The sequence below is a fragment of the Condylura cristata genome, unplaced genomic scaffold, assembly GCF_000260355.1.
Source record: "Condylura cristata isolate star-nosed mole 26May11 unplaced genomic scaffold, ConCri1.0 scaffold00014, whole genome shotgun sequence".
Taxonomy (NCBI): Eukaryota; Metazoa; Chordata; class Mammalia; order Eulipotyphla; family Talpidae; genus Condylura; species Condylura cristata.
In genome coordinates, this window is record NW_004567115.1 from 38,476,400 (window position 1) to 38,493,140 (window position 16,741).

The 16,741-nt window shown below is 41.3% G+C and overlaps 2 protein-coding genes across 4 annotated transcripts in view; both read left to right on the forward strand.

Annotated features, from left to right (window-relative positions):
- Positions 1–2,575, forward strand: part of PDLIM3 (PDZ and LIM domain 3) — a 31,839-nt gene extending 29,264 nt beyond the window's left edge. For all 3 annotated transcript variants that reach the window (XM_012724980.1, XM_004682363.2, XM_004682362.2), the window contains one exon: positions 900–2,575. In XM_012724980.1, the coding sequence (XP_012580434.1) occupies positions 900–1,089 (190 nt within the window). In that variant the 3' untranslated portion in view covers positions 1,090–2,575. The remainder of the gene's footprint in view (positions 1–899) is intronic.
- Positions 205–14,149, forward strand: CCDC110 (coiled-coil domain containing 110). Its single transcript, XM_012724788.1, has 7 exons — positions 205–209; positions 6,980–7,084; positions 8,524–8,579; positions 9,111–9,176; positions 10,422–10,532; positions 11,376–13,461; positions 14,088–14,149. The coding sequence occupies exons 4-7, from the start codon at positions 9,174–9,176 to the stop codon at positions 14,147–14,149; spliced, it is 2,262 nt and encodes a 753-aa protein (XP_012580242.1). The 5' UTR covers positions 205–209; positions 6,980–7,084; positions 8,524–8,579; positions 9,111–9,173.
- Positions 14,150–16,741: the final 2,592 nt, after the last annotated feature.

The following is a 16,741-nucleotide window of genomic DNA, read 5'->3' on the forward strand; positions in this document are numbered from 1 at the left end:
TATTTTAAGCTACAGCCAGTTTCCCTGTCAAGGAGCTTTATGCTTGAATAGACACAGTGGCTAGTTCAAATCTCCAGGTGAGCCAGAGCGTTTCAGCCTCTGCACATCTGCCTGGGTGGCCCTTCCCAGCCCTGACAACTGCATACACCCAGGCTCCCACTGTGCTCCCACCAGGACCCAGCTACCAAGGACCCTCACGATGAGCCTGGGTCGGGGGCAGGGCAGGAGACCTCATAAAAGGGGGATATCCCCAAAGCAACTAGTGCCCTTGGTTGAAGCAAACTGCGTTGACAGCAGGGACATGTTCACCTGTCCCTGTCCATCTCCATTCTTTGATCTGTGCCTTATGTGCTCCATAGAACAGTCTGGATACCACGACATTGGTACCTTTCTATATCCAGACAGCTTGTCTATGTCTATCTTAGCAAGACAGAAAGCCACCGGGAGGCCTTCTAGTTGCATAGACAACCTTGGTCAAAATCAGATTCCCTAAGAGGTATTTCTCTCATCTGTATCATCGGTCCCCTTTCACAGAGCAATGGAGAAAGATCACAAAGTAAGGTCCTATGATTTTTTTTCTGTTAAAACTTGTTCGAAAAACATTCACACACGTGAGCCTCGGAGAGACCTGATGGCTGAGTAGGATTGTCTTGGATCTCGCTGACAATGTAGTCCATTTCAAGCTTTGCCTGGTGTAACCCCTGAAAGCCGGTTTCCCAAAGTGAAGCAGACCAGTCTCCCTAGCCTAGCCCACCCCTAGGATTATAGGCGTTTCTAGGAGAAGGGAGTGGGAGCTGCTTGGACAGCCTCGGGCCCCAGCCTTCCCCGGCTCCCTTTACTTGGCCTGGGGCTTTGTGTTTCCCTGTTTCCCTGACTTCTTTATTTCCCCCCACACACAGGGGTGCTGTGGTGAAGGCGAGGGATAAGTACCGCCACCCCGAATGCTTCGTGTGCGCCGACTGTAACCTCAACCTCAAGCAAAAAGGCTACTTCTTCGTGGAGGGGGAGCTATACTGTGAGACTCACGCGAGAGCCCGCACAAGGCCCCCGGAGGGCTATGACATGGTCACTCTGTACCCCAAAGCTTAAGTCTCGGCAGAAGGGAGCATGCACGCATTCACCCGCCACACGCATTTCACAGGAAGACAGTCGTGGCTTTGGGCAGAAGTAGAGCAAACAGTTGACTCAAAATCAAAAGTCAAGGCTTTAGATATTTATCTTACTATGTGCTGAGCAAAAGGAATGGGCGGGAAAGGGCCGCTTTGTTTTGCCATTCTTCTCTCTTCGGGAGTAACAATAATGTAATGACATTTGAAGCAATATTGTTTTGTATGTCAGACTCCACAACTTTCATTTTATTGTAACTATCAAACATGTAAGCATCAAGATTTCTGGGGGAGTCTAATGATCTTAAGTTGATTTTAAAATTATAGTATATACCAAATGACAATCTTGTAGTCTAACACAACCTGCAGTTGTCGTTTTCTGTCTGAGCAAGTACAGGGCCTGTCAGGGAGATTTCTCTAGTTTCATGTTCAAACCTTACAGCCCTGGACACAGAGTACATAATACACACATGCCGCGTTTTTAAAGAATGCAATGATTCCGATAAAATCGTCGTTTCCACGAGAGTCCCCAGTCTTTTCTTGAGGTGTACATGATCGCCTCAGGTGTCCAGAATAATGCGGCTGTTTTAATTGCAGCCACTCATTTACTCTTTCTTCAAGCCCACAATTTCCACTGTTGGGAGATTTGCTGATTTCCACTTACTGGTTAAAGGCAAGTCCATCTTTCCCCGCTTTAAACATTTATTTTGCTTGGAAATATCTTTTAATTTAAATGGCCTTTCACATAAACCTTCAGTTACATTCAGGTTTCAGATCCATCAGACTTCTTTGTGCACAAAAGCTCCTCCATCCCAGGGCAGCATCCCCAAAGGCAATAGTTTAGGGGGCCTCTAGTGGGATGGGAGGAGGGGTTGCCAGTCTCATTGAGTTCCTGCTTCTGTTCGCTTGTGGTCTGTTTTCTCAACACATTTGGGGCCAGTCAGCCACCCCAACTCCAGCATCACCTCCAACAATCTCAGCTCAGCCATCCCTGGCGTCATGGTCCGTTGCCTCGCAGACATGAACCCCAGGGGGCCCTGGTTCTCACTGTGTTTACTGTTGGCTAATGCGCTTCCATGCAGCAACTACTCATTGGAGACCCCAGGAACTTCTGACCTTCTACCCTTAAGTAGAAACCCTGGCAGCAGCAGGGTGGGGAGGTAGGGACTGTCTCGGCCTCTGTCTCCCCTCTCAGGCAGGCATATGTATCCCTCTGGGCTGTCACCTGTCGGCCTAGAGGATTCCCCTACACTCCCAAGCGGAAAAGGGGCACCCATTGTATTGCTCTGGGATTCTCCCAGATTTAATTGTCTCTGATCCTGACCTGTCTAGGGTTTTGATCCAGTGAAAGGAGTTAAAACACCTATTTATTAATTCTGAGGCCCCTGAGCATTAGATTGCAATTGCAACCCTTGCACCAAAACAAACGCATTACAGAAGAGTGCAAAATAAACTCTGTGATCAAAGAATGTATGCAGAATATGTTTCATCTTTTATTCAAGTGTTATGCTAAAATAGCTTGTCCTGAGATGGGTATAAACTTACTAGTTTGGAAGCTAGAGAGCAAATGAATGGTGACGGACTTAGAAAACCTGAGAAAGTTAAAATCCAAAATAGCAATGGGGAAGACAAAAAACTCACCTAATTCACTCTCTGGAATCTTGAAAAGACCTGGGAATTGATAGCACCTGGCATTTCTAGAATATAGGCACTATCAGGAGTTACTATAAAGAGGAGGGAGTGGAAGCTGTTTGAGAAGAACTTAGTGTCCAGAGATGTCTCTCGCTCCCAAGCTCAGACACCACACAGCACTTTCCAGCAAAAGTCTGTGAGCTGTTATCTGTAGGAGGTAAAACAGCATCTGTGAGCTGGAGTCAGGAAGCACAGGTGAGGATAAGTGTTCATTTAAATAAGAATGAACCTTTAAGTAAGGTTCATTTAAATAAGAATGAAGGACTTGAGGGAAAAAAAGTCCATGAGAGGCAGATATTGTACATTAATGTGCATTGTTGGACATCAGACAGTATTTTACTTAAAATGATATTTTACATATTTTATGTGTAGTGTACATAATGAACTGCTTCAGTTCAGATATATAATAATGAATTTTTTTAAGATTTATTTACTTATTCATACAGAACTGGGGTACAGGCCAGAGATGTGGAGGGTGAGAGGATTCACCAGGAACAGATCGACGAAGTACACTGCTGAGGGGAGCAGCGGGCGGATCAGGAGTGGTCTGCCACGCCATGTGGTCTCCTCCAGGGCAGACAGGATCAAACTCATGCGGAAGTGGCTTAAGCTTCTTAGTGCTATGCTTTAACCCGCTGCGCCACCAGGGAGGGCCAATAATGAATTTTTTTAATAGTGAAAAAGTAGTATAGTTTTTAAAAGGCAGTATAGTTCTAATCTGAAATTCAGGAGAAATATCGCTTAACCATAGTAACTCAGACATGTGAAACAGGCCCTAAAATTAATGATCAGATTATGAAAGTGAAAAGGGAGAGGGAAATTGTGTGCTTATTATATTTAATAAAAATTATCCTTCAAAAAATTAAATCTAGAAATTTAAACATGTAGAATTAGTAGAAATACATGCAATGTGAGAATTGTTTTCAGATATATAAAGCACAGAATGAAAATAACAGTATTGAAATGGAAAAACAAACAAATGGGGGGAAAAGCCTTTTCACCCACACCACATTTTGTCCTTGTCTAGTGAATTCACATATTCCCCAAAGGAATTCATGCCATGAACCCACAGTGCCCACTAGTTTTGGCTTAGCTCACAGAATAACATCTTTTCTTAGAAAACAGATTGGCCACTTTGTTTAGACTAATAAACTTCCTAAAACTCACAGTGATCAATGAAAATATGATTAAGAACTGAGCGGCCAAACCTCAGACTCATGATTAAATAAATTGTTTTTCAGAATAAACATAGGCTAGAGTTGCTACCATTTATAAGTGAATGATTGATTGATTGATTGATTGAATTTAAAAAGTTCAAATCAGCATCTAGTCTCCTACCTGTATAAGCAGAGTGACGCTCAGTGGTTAATGTGACATGAAGTTTACTCATCTCTACATAAGAAAATCTGAAGTTTGTCCAACACAGAACATTCCAAACTAAGCAGAACTTTGTGTCTCTTCTATTAATAGTTAGTAGGGGTGGGGGTTGGGGGAATTGCCTTTAAGCAGGTTGGAGTTTAGTCTTAGGAAACTGCTATTTGCAACCCTTACTCTTTATTATCGTGACATCATGGTCTTCAGAGGTTGTGTCCTCTGAATCTCAAGCATTAAAAACATGAAGAAATCTGAAGACATGCAAACCTTTAGGCAGCTTGCAAATGACCTCATTATCATGAACAGGATCAAAAAGTCCCTCTGAGGTTTACACCCAATTCAGCTCTTCATTCCATTTAGCCTTCACAGGTTACACTAGAATTGAGAAACTCTTCTGAATAATTCAAATAACTTAAGAAAGTGGAGTTGGTGTTGTAAGACACTGGAGGTGGTAAAAGGCTGCAGAGAAATACCAAGGCAGTCTGGGAAGAATGTGTGAGGGACAGAGATAATTTTAGGGTGGTATACAGTGCTTGAGCGTGTGTGCATGCTCAAGAAAGAAAGAATGTGGTAATCTAACTTTATCAATTTATCACTGCCGGTGGAAACCTCCAGGTGATGGGGGAGTAGGTATTTATCATGAGGGTGTACACCTGGAGGTTTCCACCGGCGGTGATAAATTGATAAAGCTAGATTACCACTTTCATTCTTTCTTGAGCGTCCACACACGCTCAATACTGTACACCATCCTAAAACATCACAAACACTTACTGACCTAAGTGCCTTGTTCCAGAGGAAATACACTCCCCATTGCTTTGGCCCTGGTCAGCCTACCAAATGCGAAGCCTATGTCAAGCCTACCATATGCGAAGGCTTCACATGTTCAAAGAGGCTGTTCTTCCTGCCTCCTTGATCCAAATCCTGTCCATTATGCTAATCTTCACTCTCCTTCCAATTTATTTTCCCACTCAACCTCTGTCACTGACTCCTCAGTGTTCACACACACGCTCAAGGACTGTACACCATCCTAAAATTATCTATGTCCCTCACCGCATTCTTCCCAGACTGCGTTGGTATTTCTGTGTAGCCCTTTACTACCTCCAATGTCTTACAACACCAACTCCACTTTCTCATAATCCCACATGCCACTAAATAACTCCTCTGAGAAGTGGCAATCAGCTTCCTAGAAGCCAAAGCCAGATCTATCTTCAGTGAGTTACAGGCTCTTTCTCCTCTGGAGATGAAACAGGATTAAAACCAACAGTAAAACAACTTAAAGGCAAGTGTGGTGGCATTTGCATTAGGATCCAGCCTTTGGGGGGTAGAAGATCCATTACCTACCCAATACTTCCCAAGTCATCAACACGTAGGTCTCACCCTAGCCCCCCAAGACCAAAGCACTTGTCTTAAAACAACCGCCCACATTTGTTATTTCCTAGGAGCAATTTGGTCACTTTTCCACGCTCCCGTAGATTTCAGGGATGGCGGAGACAGTCTTACGATCTCAGGTTTAAAAATGATTTTATGAAGCTAAAAAAAAATCCAAAAATATTTTAATCTGTCAATAAAATGCTAAGAGTAGATTTGACTAGCTTCTTTTTGTACAGTGCATTTGAATTTGTTCCAGATTTCTTGAATCCGCCGCTGCTAGTCAACAAGTGAACGTAGATTCCCTACAAGGTGCTACATGAAGATGGAGAAATTCTGTGGCTCGGATCTTTTTCAATTGAAGCCCAGATTTCAATTCCGTCCTTTAGCAATGAATTTCACAATAATAATAATAAAAAAAAAGTGAAGAGGGGTGCCCCTGAAACATCTTTACTGTGTCTATTTTAATACATTGATATTTTAAGGTCATTGCTGGAATAAGACGTTTGATTGCTGCACACAAAAGTCCTTTAGCACTCTTGGTCTTTAACCGTCCAAATCCCCAAGTGTTGAAACTACTCTGGTGGATGCGTTAACAGAAAAGTCATAAAACACAAATAGGCAAACAATGAAATGGTCATATGAAGAGAGGACGTTCCTAGGTGTTTGCCTGTCCCCAAACATTCCCCTTTCTCACAGCGTGGGTCCCACAGGCACTATCTTAAGTCAGTGTAGAATCAACGTTAAGTGTCAGCTGGGAAGGTGCAGGGGAAACGCCCTAGTGAGGTCCCCGGGTTTGAAAGGGCGCGTCAAAGGACCGGACCGTCCCACCACCAAGGGGTGAGGGGGGCGCGGTTAGCGGGGTGTTTGGCTGGGTGAGTCCCCAGGACTACGACCCCGGACTTATACGCGCACCTTCCTCTCCCTCCCACGTAACTCTGTCCCAGCGCACCTGCCCACTCTCGCAACAACGCGCCCTTCCGCTGGCGGCGTCCGGGCCACCCCGTTACTAGGCAACGGGATGCCTGGCCCGCAGCGTCGGAGCGGAATGCGTGGGGGGAAGGCAGTTGGGAAGAGGGCTTAAGCAGCAAAAATGAGTCCGGGTAACAGCAGGGTCGGGATGCTCGAGGGGGAGCCTCGGGAAGTGGATGGGTAGTGGAGAGCGCCGCCTCCCGGTGTCCGCATCCCTTCAAGCCCCAGACTGTCGGGTCCTCACCAGCCGCACAGGTCGGCCCCGCCCAGGCTGGAATACGCGGCTCCCAGGCCTGAGCTTGCCCGGCCCTCGCTTCCCACCGCCAGGCTCCGGCCAGCCGCCTCTTGCGTGGCTCTAGCGCGCCCTCCCGTGGCCGCTCACGGCGTCGGTAGCCGGAACCCCACGCCACGCCTCCCACCTTCGGGGAGGGGGGAAAAACCCCCAGCCACCTATGGTTCTGTTACAGAAAAGCATCCCCAGGAAGAGGATGAAGTAGAGTGCGTTCTCCTTTCAGCATCCAAGATCCTGAATTCCTCCGAGAGGGTTAAGGAAAGTGGTGGCAGTGAAACAGGTAAAAGCACCAAGGCCAAGCAATAGCAGTGATGTTTCTGCCTTTTGCTACAAGCATCTTTTGCTACAAGCAACTTTTGCTACAAGCAACTTTTGCTACAAGCTCCATTGCCTAAAACTACTGGCCCCATTGGTTATTTCTGGTAACTATCGCCATGATATAATCGTTGCTGGCAGCACATTTCTTTTGTAAAGATGCTGTTGTAAGCTCTTAAATGTACCAATTCATCTGATCTTCACACCTTATAGAATAGGTACTGTCGTCATCTCCACCCAGGCTCAGAGAGTTTAACTGACTCTCCAGGGTCACACAGGTAGCCATGATAGAGCAGCCTGGCTCTAGAGTCCAGGCCTTAGCCATCATGCTACACACCACTGTTTTCTCTGATACCAAGAGAGACTAAAAAGACATAATGTCTTTCCAAAAGATACTACTTTGTTGTTGTTGTTAAGATTATTTATTTATGCATACAGAACTGGGGTACAGGCCAGAGGTGCCAGGGACGGATTCACCAGAGACAGAGTGGGGAGTAGAAAAGGCCGACTGACAAGTACACTGCTGAGGGGAGCAGCGGGCGTGTCTAGAGAGGTCTGCCCGCCATGTGGGTCACCTCTGGGTCTGGGGATCGAACTCATGCTCAGGTGGCTTTAGCTTCTCAGTGCTGTGCTTTAAACCCGCTGCGCCACCATGAAGGGCCCTGTGGTTACTACTTTTTTACAATGAATATTTGAGGACTACAGGATACAATATAGGGTAAATCTGAAATAACCAAAAAATTGTAGTTTTCATGTTTAACAAATAAGATCGTGTAATTCCAGCCAATGGGATCTGAGAGCTTTGAAGTTGCAGTCTCACTTCTGTAAGAGAGGCCTGCAGAGATCCATGCCCTGAGAGGGTCTTGTTTAGTGTGACAAGTCAGGAAAGGACAAAGCACTGTGGGTGGGAGTGGTCTCCCTCTGAAGGCCGAGTTTTTAGGACCTTCGGTTGCCATAACTTAGTAATGGCATGTCTGTTATCCTCACCCAGAGGTGCTGAGGAAACCCTAAGGTCAGGGTTTCTGTGACAAAAACATTTCATAGATAATGAGAACTATATGGTACTTGACAAGGGTCTCCAGTGAGATGGGGATTATTAAGTTTTTAACAAAAAAGAATGTAGTTTATACCCCAGAAACAATGAAAGATAGTTCTGTTTTTGAGAGTTGCAAGTTTGGTATTGCAAGTAACAGTTTATTATCAAAACCATGATTACAATTTCAAGTTTTAAGTTAACTGAGAATTAATTTTAAACTTATGTGATTAGTATAGGGTTCTTTCTAGAGTGATATCAAGGTTCTTATCTTACTCTCACTCCCCAGCAGTGTTAAGAGACAGCTTTCCATTAGTGTGGCTTAATAATATAAGAATTAAATCCCATGACTATTCCATTGTGCTTTTTAGAATATGGCTGCATATCAGAATCAGAAAATCAAATCCAACCACAATCAGCATTGAAAGTGAGTACAATTCATTTTCTCCAAAACCTCGGGAAAGGCTGACCTTTTCAGAATCAATGACCTCTTAAATGTATATGGGTTTTCCACAAAAAAACCATGAAAGTGAACTGGAGAATTAGCATGAATGACTAAGATTGTGAGCCATTTGACCTGCAAGTGACCATTTGTAATACAAAGAAAATCATAACAATTCACTGATGTATTGACCTGGTGGTATTTGTTATTTATTTCAAAGATGTATTTATTTATGTATACAGAACTGGGGAAAAGGCCAGAGGTACAGGAGTGATGAGAGGCTTCACCAGAGACAGAGTGGGGAGTAGAACAGGCAGATGCACTGACATTCACTGATGAAGGGAGCAGTGGTTGAGACAGGAGAGGTCTGCTGCACCATGTGGAACAGCTCGCTGGCCTGGGATCCAATATGTGCTGAGGCAACTGTGGCTCACTTCATAGTGCTGCGCTTTAACCCGTTGCACCACCAGGAAGGGCCCTAATATTATTTAAATGCCTTGTTTAATTTTGTTACAGGCCCTTCAGCATCAACTGGAATCATTTCAAGCTCTACGAATACAGACTTTGCAAAATGTTAGCATGGTATGTTTCCTTGAATCCATTTATAGAAAATATCCCAACTTAAGGTACCAATCACATTTCTAAGTTGAAAATGAAAGCCAATTGATTAGTTGATATAGAATGTAATAAAAATAGATGCCACAATATATTCTAGGTTCAAAACTTGGTTGGCCTCGAAGACATCCCATTCTCTCAGGTATTCTTGTTTTGGGGTATGAATCAAAAAGAAAAGAGCACTCAGTTTTTTTAAATACATGTCTAAAGTGCCACCTATAAACAGTCTGAAAAAGTAGAGCTCTTACTATAAGTTATACAAAATCTAACCGAAACTACTAAGGGAAAAATGTGTACCTCATTTCTCAGCTCAAGTCACTGAAAATCCTTTGGGAGATGCCTTCATCCCATGATCAGGACTAGTTATCAGGACCTTATCAGGATCCATCTCTCCCTTGGCTCTGCTTTGAGCCACAGCAGTGGATTTTCAGACTCTGCCTGGTGGTAAAAGGGCTGCTGGGAGTTCCACGCCTAATCCTCCTAGGTTGCAGTTAGAGCAGAGAACAAACCTTTCTCTCGCAACGCAACGGTTTATGGGGGCGGGGCGGGGGTGTCAACACCTGATCCTGATTGACCCAGTTTGGGTCACTGGGTCCTGAGCAGGGCTTTGCCCTTCTGTTCAGAAGGAGGCAGTGTGGCAGTGCTCTGACTGGCACGCTGACCCCCAAAGAACATGGACATTACCCAGGTGAAATAAGAACTAGTGTTAACAACAGGATAGGATTGGATATTGGGGGGGGGGGAGGGCTGAATGATATAACAGCATCCATTAACGACCCCGTATAAACTTCATCCCAATATTCTGGCCCTAAAGCAACTGCAGGGAAGTAGGAAGAGAATATACCCTGCTCCTGAGGGTGGCAGCGATTGGTAGATTCCATCCTGGTGACAGAGATCGAAGGTCTCAGATGTATTCAACAATTAAAAATCAAATATCTAAAATTATCTGAATATAGTTCATAAAAATGTACAGTTTTATTTAAAGTTAACTTTGAAGTTTGCTAAAGTTAAGCCTTTTCTGATTTTTATACTCATTCAATAAAGGCGTAATTTTCTTAAAATTCTCAGACATTATTGTAAGTTTAACTTATATGATGGGAGAGAAATTGGTATGGAAATGTAAAGGTATTAAGTATTCTTTCTACTTTTTTTCTATTTTCTGAAGTATATGATGCTAATTAAATTCTAATATTCTCAATTTATCTCTTAAAGGTACAGTCTGAAATCAGTGAAATATTAAACAAAAGTATTATTGAAGTAGAAAACCCGCAATTTAGCTCAGAAAAAACTCTAGAATTCAACGCACGCATTGAAAAGGCTTTGGTATGTTTTCCTGTGTGAAATAATTTCTGCATTTAGATTATTTCAAACATAACTACAAACTGTTGGCCTTTACTTTTATGTTTTCCCCTTCTTCACAGGGCGAATGGACAGCTAGAGATGAAAATAAGGAAATCTCTGTCCTGAATATCCTAAAGGATGTAAGTTTCCTCCCTATTTCTGCCGTTTACCCTTTTCTGTTTAGGAGCGTGTGAAGGATATTTAACTTGATCCAGATACTACTCTATACCCAGTTCTAAAGATATCCAAGTAAAAGGAAATACAAGGCAGTTTTTGTGACCTATCTATCCACTTAACAAGCTTTGCTGCAATCCTTAGGATTGCGTAGGGAAACCTGTGAATCCCCTAGCACAGCTCTAAGCCACAATCACTGTTTATACTGATGAGAATTCATGTTTCCAGAATACTCAGAGCCCTACAATCATCCACAAATAGGAGTGCAAGATCAAGTTGACAAATAGCCCCAAAGTGGGAACAGTCATTGTCTTTAAACTTCATTTGACCAGTTGCTTCTGTCTTCCCCATCTAATGACATTCTCCTGAGAAATGCTAAATTTCTATTTCTGAAATTGAGGGATTAGGCCAGGTATGTCCTTCCCTAAGGAACTAAGTGCAATTTCCGAATAAATTATAAAGACCTTGCAGATACCAAAACAACTGTCATTAAACTTGCTGGAGAAGTAAACGATATTAGGGAGGCTTATTTGATGTAGAAAATGATAAAATGTTTGTTGTGGTTGTTAAATTAATCACCACAAAATATTACCTTTCTCTGTCATCTGACAAATGGTAGGTCATTTATAGTATGCTTTTTATTGTTCCCAGCCTATAGAGCAGCAAGAAGAAATCCTTTCTAAGGAGAAAATTCATTTTGAAGATTCCAGGACTCTTCATTTAGTGGAAGAAAAATCCAATAGCAACAGTATTAACAGTCTCTCTCCAGATATAAATATTCCATCCCAGATACGTTTCAAGGACATATCAACTCTGAAAACTTCAACAGATAACTCAGCTTCAAACATAATTATGAATCCTTCAGAAAATTATGACATATTGAAGAATAACCTCTATAGTTTCCTACCTAGTGCACATCACGATGTGATGTCTCAAGCTGATGCAGTCATTTTGGATAAGTCCAAAGTGAATGCGCCTTTTCTCAAGTATGGATTTTGTGAAAATTTAGACGATATTTGCCATTCTATCAAACAGATGAAAGAAGAGCTTCAAAAGTCATACAACCGGGAACTAGCACTTACAAACGAACTTCAGGCTTTAAAAGCTGATACAAAAGTTCAAAGTAATAGTAAATGTGACCCTGTTCACAAGGGGGAAATTAAGGAAGAAAATGTAGGAAGTCACTTAAATGAAGATATGAAGTCAAAGAGAATTTCAGAGTTGGAGGCTTTAGTACACAAGTTACTCCCACTCAGAGAAAGCGTGTCAAAATTCCATGTCAATTTTTGTAGGAAATGTAAAAAATTGTCTAAGAGTGAAATGCACAGGGCAAAAAAGAATGAGAAAAACAAAGAAATCCCTATCACTGGCAAGAATATTACAGATTTGAAATTCCATTCCAGAGCTCCAAGACATACAGTGTCATTTGAGCCAACAAAATATGAAGCAAATAACAAAGAAAGGCAACCATGTGTAGTAAAACAAGGAACAATAATATTTGAAAATGAGAAAACATCCAAAGTCAATTCTGTTACTGAGCAGTGTGTTGCAAAAATTCAGTACTTACAGAATTACCTAAAAGAATCTATGCAGATACAGAAAAAGGTAACAGAACTAGAAAATGAAAATCTAATCCTTAAGACCAAAATAAAACCTCTTGTTTTTACCACACAATCTCTGATACAGAAAATTGAAACATATGAAAAGCAAGTTAAGAATCTGGCTGAAGAAAAGAACAGTCTTCTGTCCAAGTTAAAAAAAACAGAAGAGGATGCCAAAGAATGTCTTAAAGAATTGAAAAAAATAATTAGTAAATACAATGTTCTCCAAGGACAAACTAAAACTCTAGAGGAAAAAAACAGTCAACTTTCTTTGGAGAAGCAGCAAATGATCGAAACGTTAGATCAGCTGAAAAGTAAGGAACATAAAACTCACAATGACATGGCCATTGTTAGTAATGAAAATAATCGAATGAGTATAGAAATGGAAGCAATGAAAACAAGTATGCTATTGATAAAAGACGAAAAGGAAATGTTGGAAAAGAAAACATACCAGCTTCTAAAGGAAAAAAGCTCACTTGAAAATGAACTTAAAGAAAATCAGCTAGAGATAATACAGCTAAAAGAAAGAGAAAGGTTAGCAACAACTGAACAAGAGACACTTCTTCAAATGATTGAAACATTTAAAAATGAAAAACTTACTCTTGAAACAACATTACAAGAATCTACTGCTGCTAGACAAATGATGGAAAGAGAAATTGAGACTATTCAAACCTACCAATCTACTGCCAATGAGAATTTTCTAAAAGAAATTCAAAATGCAAAATCAGAAGCAAGCATTTATAAGAATAGTTTGTCAGAAATGGGCAATGAATGTGAAATGTTATCCAAAATGGTAATGGAAATTAAAACAGATAATCAGATTCTAAAAGAAGAACTAAAAAAGCATAGTCAAGAAAATATAAAATTTGAAAATAGCATCAGTAGACTTGCAGAAGACAAAATACTTCTAGAAAACTACGTAAGAAGTATAGAAAATGAAAGGGATACCTTGGAATTTGAGATGCGGAATCTTCAGCGAGAATATTTAAATCTAAGTGAAAAAATCTGTAGCCAGCATAGTGATCTACCAAAAATGAGTTACATTTCAAGAAGAGAGAAGTTCCATTTTGAAAACTATGAAACCTATCAAGACAAATCTAGTCCTAGGAGTCGGCCTTTAGCTCCTGATTTGAAAGGTAAATAAATACACTGTAGTAGATTGATAGAAACTATTTAAGATTCCTTTGGCCTGTTGGGCACCACCAGAGTATCTTAATAAGGAGATTTTTAAGATGCTTGCAATTAATTTTTGTAAGATTTGTACCCAATTTACAATATAGTGCAATTATTTAGAAGTTCTGCACGTCTAATAAAATGCATGTTGTTTTATATTTACCCCTATGCATTATATATGCACAAAGCAACTTTGTCAAGGGGTGGAGAGTGGGGATTGTGTCATTTTTTCTTAAGCATACTTAGCACTCCCAGCTTTAAAATAATAATTCTTTTTTTCCAGGAATTCCAAGTAAACTCTATCAAATGCTTCCATCGAAGATATGTAAATAAATTTCTAAAATCCATATTTCAAAATCCTTGTTCAAGTATTTTTTCCCCATGAGATATCTTAAATTCACTTTTACATACATAGGACAATTATCTCATAATTGATTAGACTAGTTTTTCAAATTAGAAACTGGAATTGGATTAATAATTTTAAGAACTGTGGAGCATCCAAGATCTTGCTCAACTCACAAGATGTTAGCCTGCTACAGTTTCATAGATTATAGTACAAGTTTTGGTTATTTTTCACTGTGTGTTGCAGGTATCCTCTCTTACTATCTGCTGCTCTGCAAAGAATTCAATGCCTCAGCTGCTTTTGCTTAACAACAATTCTTTCAGTGAGGGTCCCTCTGCACTTGCTATGCTGCACAGCCGTAACCTGGGTTATGGGTTCCTGGGTTTAGACGGAAGATTCTTGGGGTAAAGGACAGTTTGTTACTGGCAACAAAAGCAGTACTCATAGTATCAGCTTTTCTACATTATATTTTAAGTCTCAGTTTCTATAGGCAACAGTGAAAAGAACCCCACAGGGGCTTCTCGCTTGTGACCTAGGGGTTAAGTCTCAGCACTAGCAAGCTATCTGCAGCTTACCTCTCCAGCTCCCTTCAGCAGTGTATTTCATTCGATCCTCCTGTTCTGCTCTCCTCTCTGTCTCTGGTGAATCCTCTCTGTCACGGCTCTCCCCAACCCCCCACCACCAGCATCTCTGGTCTATATCCCTATTCTTCTACACAAAAGAAAAATATTAAAAAGAAATAAGGACCACCCTGTGGTCACAATGCAGGAGACAGCGGCAGCTTAGGGCGAGGAGTGCAGTGTGCACACCTGCCCTTTGCTTCAATGGAAACATTCCCTTTACTGGTATCCAGGACAGTTGGCATACCTGCCCTATCTCCAGAGGAAACAGTATGTCTAGCTTCTAAGACTTCTTGCTGTATAAAATAACTTTTCTCAAATGCTTTTTTTGTATTCACTAAGGCAAGTATTCTATTAATGTCAACTAAAGTGGTTGACATTGTTGATCAAATCCTTCATATCCTTACTAATCATCTGTCTAGTCATTCTAGCAATTACTAAAAGAGAATAAAAGTCATTTTCACCATTCTGTCAGTTGTTTCATGAACTCTCAATACTATTATCCCGTTGGTAAACTAACCCCTTTATTACTAGGAAGTCACACCCTTTATTCCTAGTGATAGTCCTACTTCCAAAGTCTTTGATTGATATTAACATCGGCAAGCCAGTAGTATTAACATCAAAGTGATTCATGGGGGGGTAAACAATATTATGTATGTATGGGGAATCTACATAAACATATGACTTCCAAAAACAATGAAGCAAAATGGGGGAAATGGAACAGGGGCCTGGAACTTTAAGGGGGAAGAGACCCACAAGCAGGTGACCACGTGACACAAAGCAAATACTCTACAACTATATGTTTGCCCTGCCATATAATAGATTTTTTTCAGATAGAAATGTTATTTATGTTAATAACCTTTTCCTAATTCCTAAATCTGAGTAAGATCCTCAATTCTCAATTTTTGAGGTAGCTAAGAGAGTATTAAAAGTATCTCATGAACCAGTACATCTCAACTGACCACAGCACAAAATAACCCACCTGCCCAAGTAGCCTGTCTTGGGAAATCCTGTGCAAACGTCTTGGGGAAGCCTGTCCTTCAAAGATGATGGATGACTGGAAGTTTGCCAAGCAAAAGAAAATGTATAAATCCCTCCTCGGCAAAGGACAGTGTGTGTCTCATTTTAAGAAGTGAAATTTATCCTAGATGGAATTAAAAGTACAAGGGAGAGGCCCTCCCTGGTGGCGCAGCGGGTTAAAGCACAGCACTGAGAATCTGAAGCCACTTCCGCATGAGTTCGATTCCCGCCTGCCGCCTGCCCCGGAGGAGACCACATGGCGAGCCAGACCTCTCCTGACCCGCCCGCTGCTCCCCTCAGCAGTGTACTTCGTCGATCTGCCTGTTCTGCTCCCCACTCTGTCTCTGGTGAAGCCTCTCACCGCCCCTGAGCCTCTGGCCTGTACCCCAGTTCTGTATGAATAAATAAATAAATCTTTAAAAAAAAAATTATTTAAAAAAAAAAAAAAGTACAAGGGAGAGTAATAAGAAATCAAATCTCAAAGAATCTTTAAATCCCAGAATCAATTTTTGCCTTTATCATAAGGAAAGTGGGATTCCACTACAGGGTCTGTAAAGTAGTAAAGTAGTGGACTTTATGGCAAAGGGAGACAGTTTGGAATTGTCTCAGGGTTTATTTTAAGGCACTTGACTTATGAAAATACAATTTACTGTGAAAGGGTAATGAAGGTGGAGGTAATTTAATAAGCAAAAACAGTAGGTACCATTTTGGAGGCGATATATAGGAACTGTCTATGTTAATATTTTTTAGAACAGAAAAAGATCTTATAGGCAGTTGTAAATACAAGTCAAATTCAGGAGAACATTTTAAGCTAGAGATAAAGCTCATAGGTAACAGTTGAAATCACAAAAGTAAGATCGACTGGAGTGTGTGTGGAGGTCTCAGATTGCAGTAGTATGAACACTATATTTAAAAAGAGAATAGAGATCTAGTCTGGGCTGATCAGACCATGTGAGACATAGTACTTTCAGTGAGTCTTATCCTTCTGAGCGGAGACTTCATGTTGTAAATGGACTGAGGGGTGAAGGAACTGAAAAAGCTGACTCACACACCCAGAATAACGACAGTTACCTTCAAATATGTGAAGAGTGGTCCTGTATAAAAGTGTTGTTTTGTCGTCTATATCTCTGAGTAGAACAAGGACCAGTGAGTAAGAACTTCAGGGAGATAAATTTCAATTCAATGTGAAAAAAATTTTTCAAACTCTTGTCCAAGATTGCCACTACCATCACAGATTGCCACTACCATCACACTGGCTTG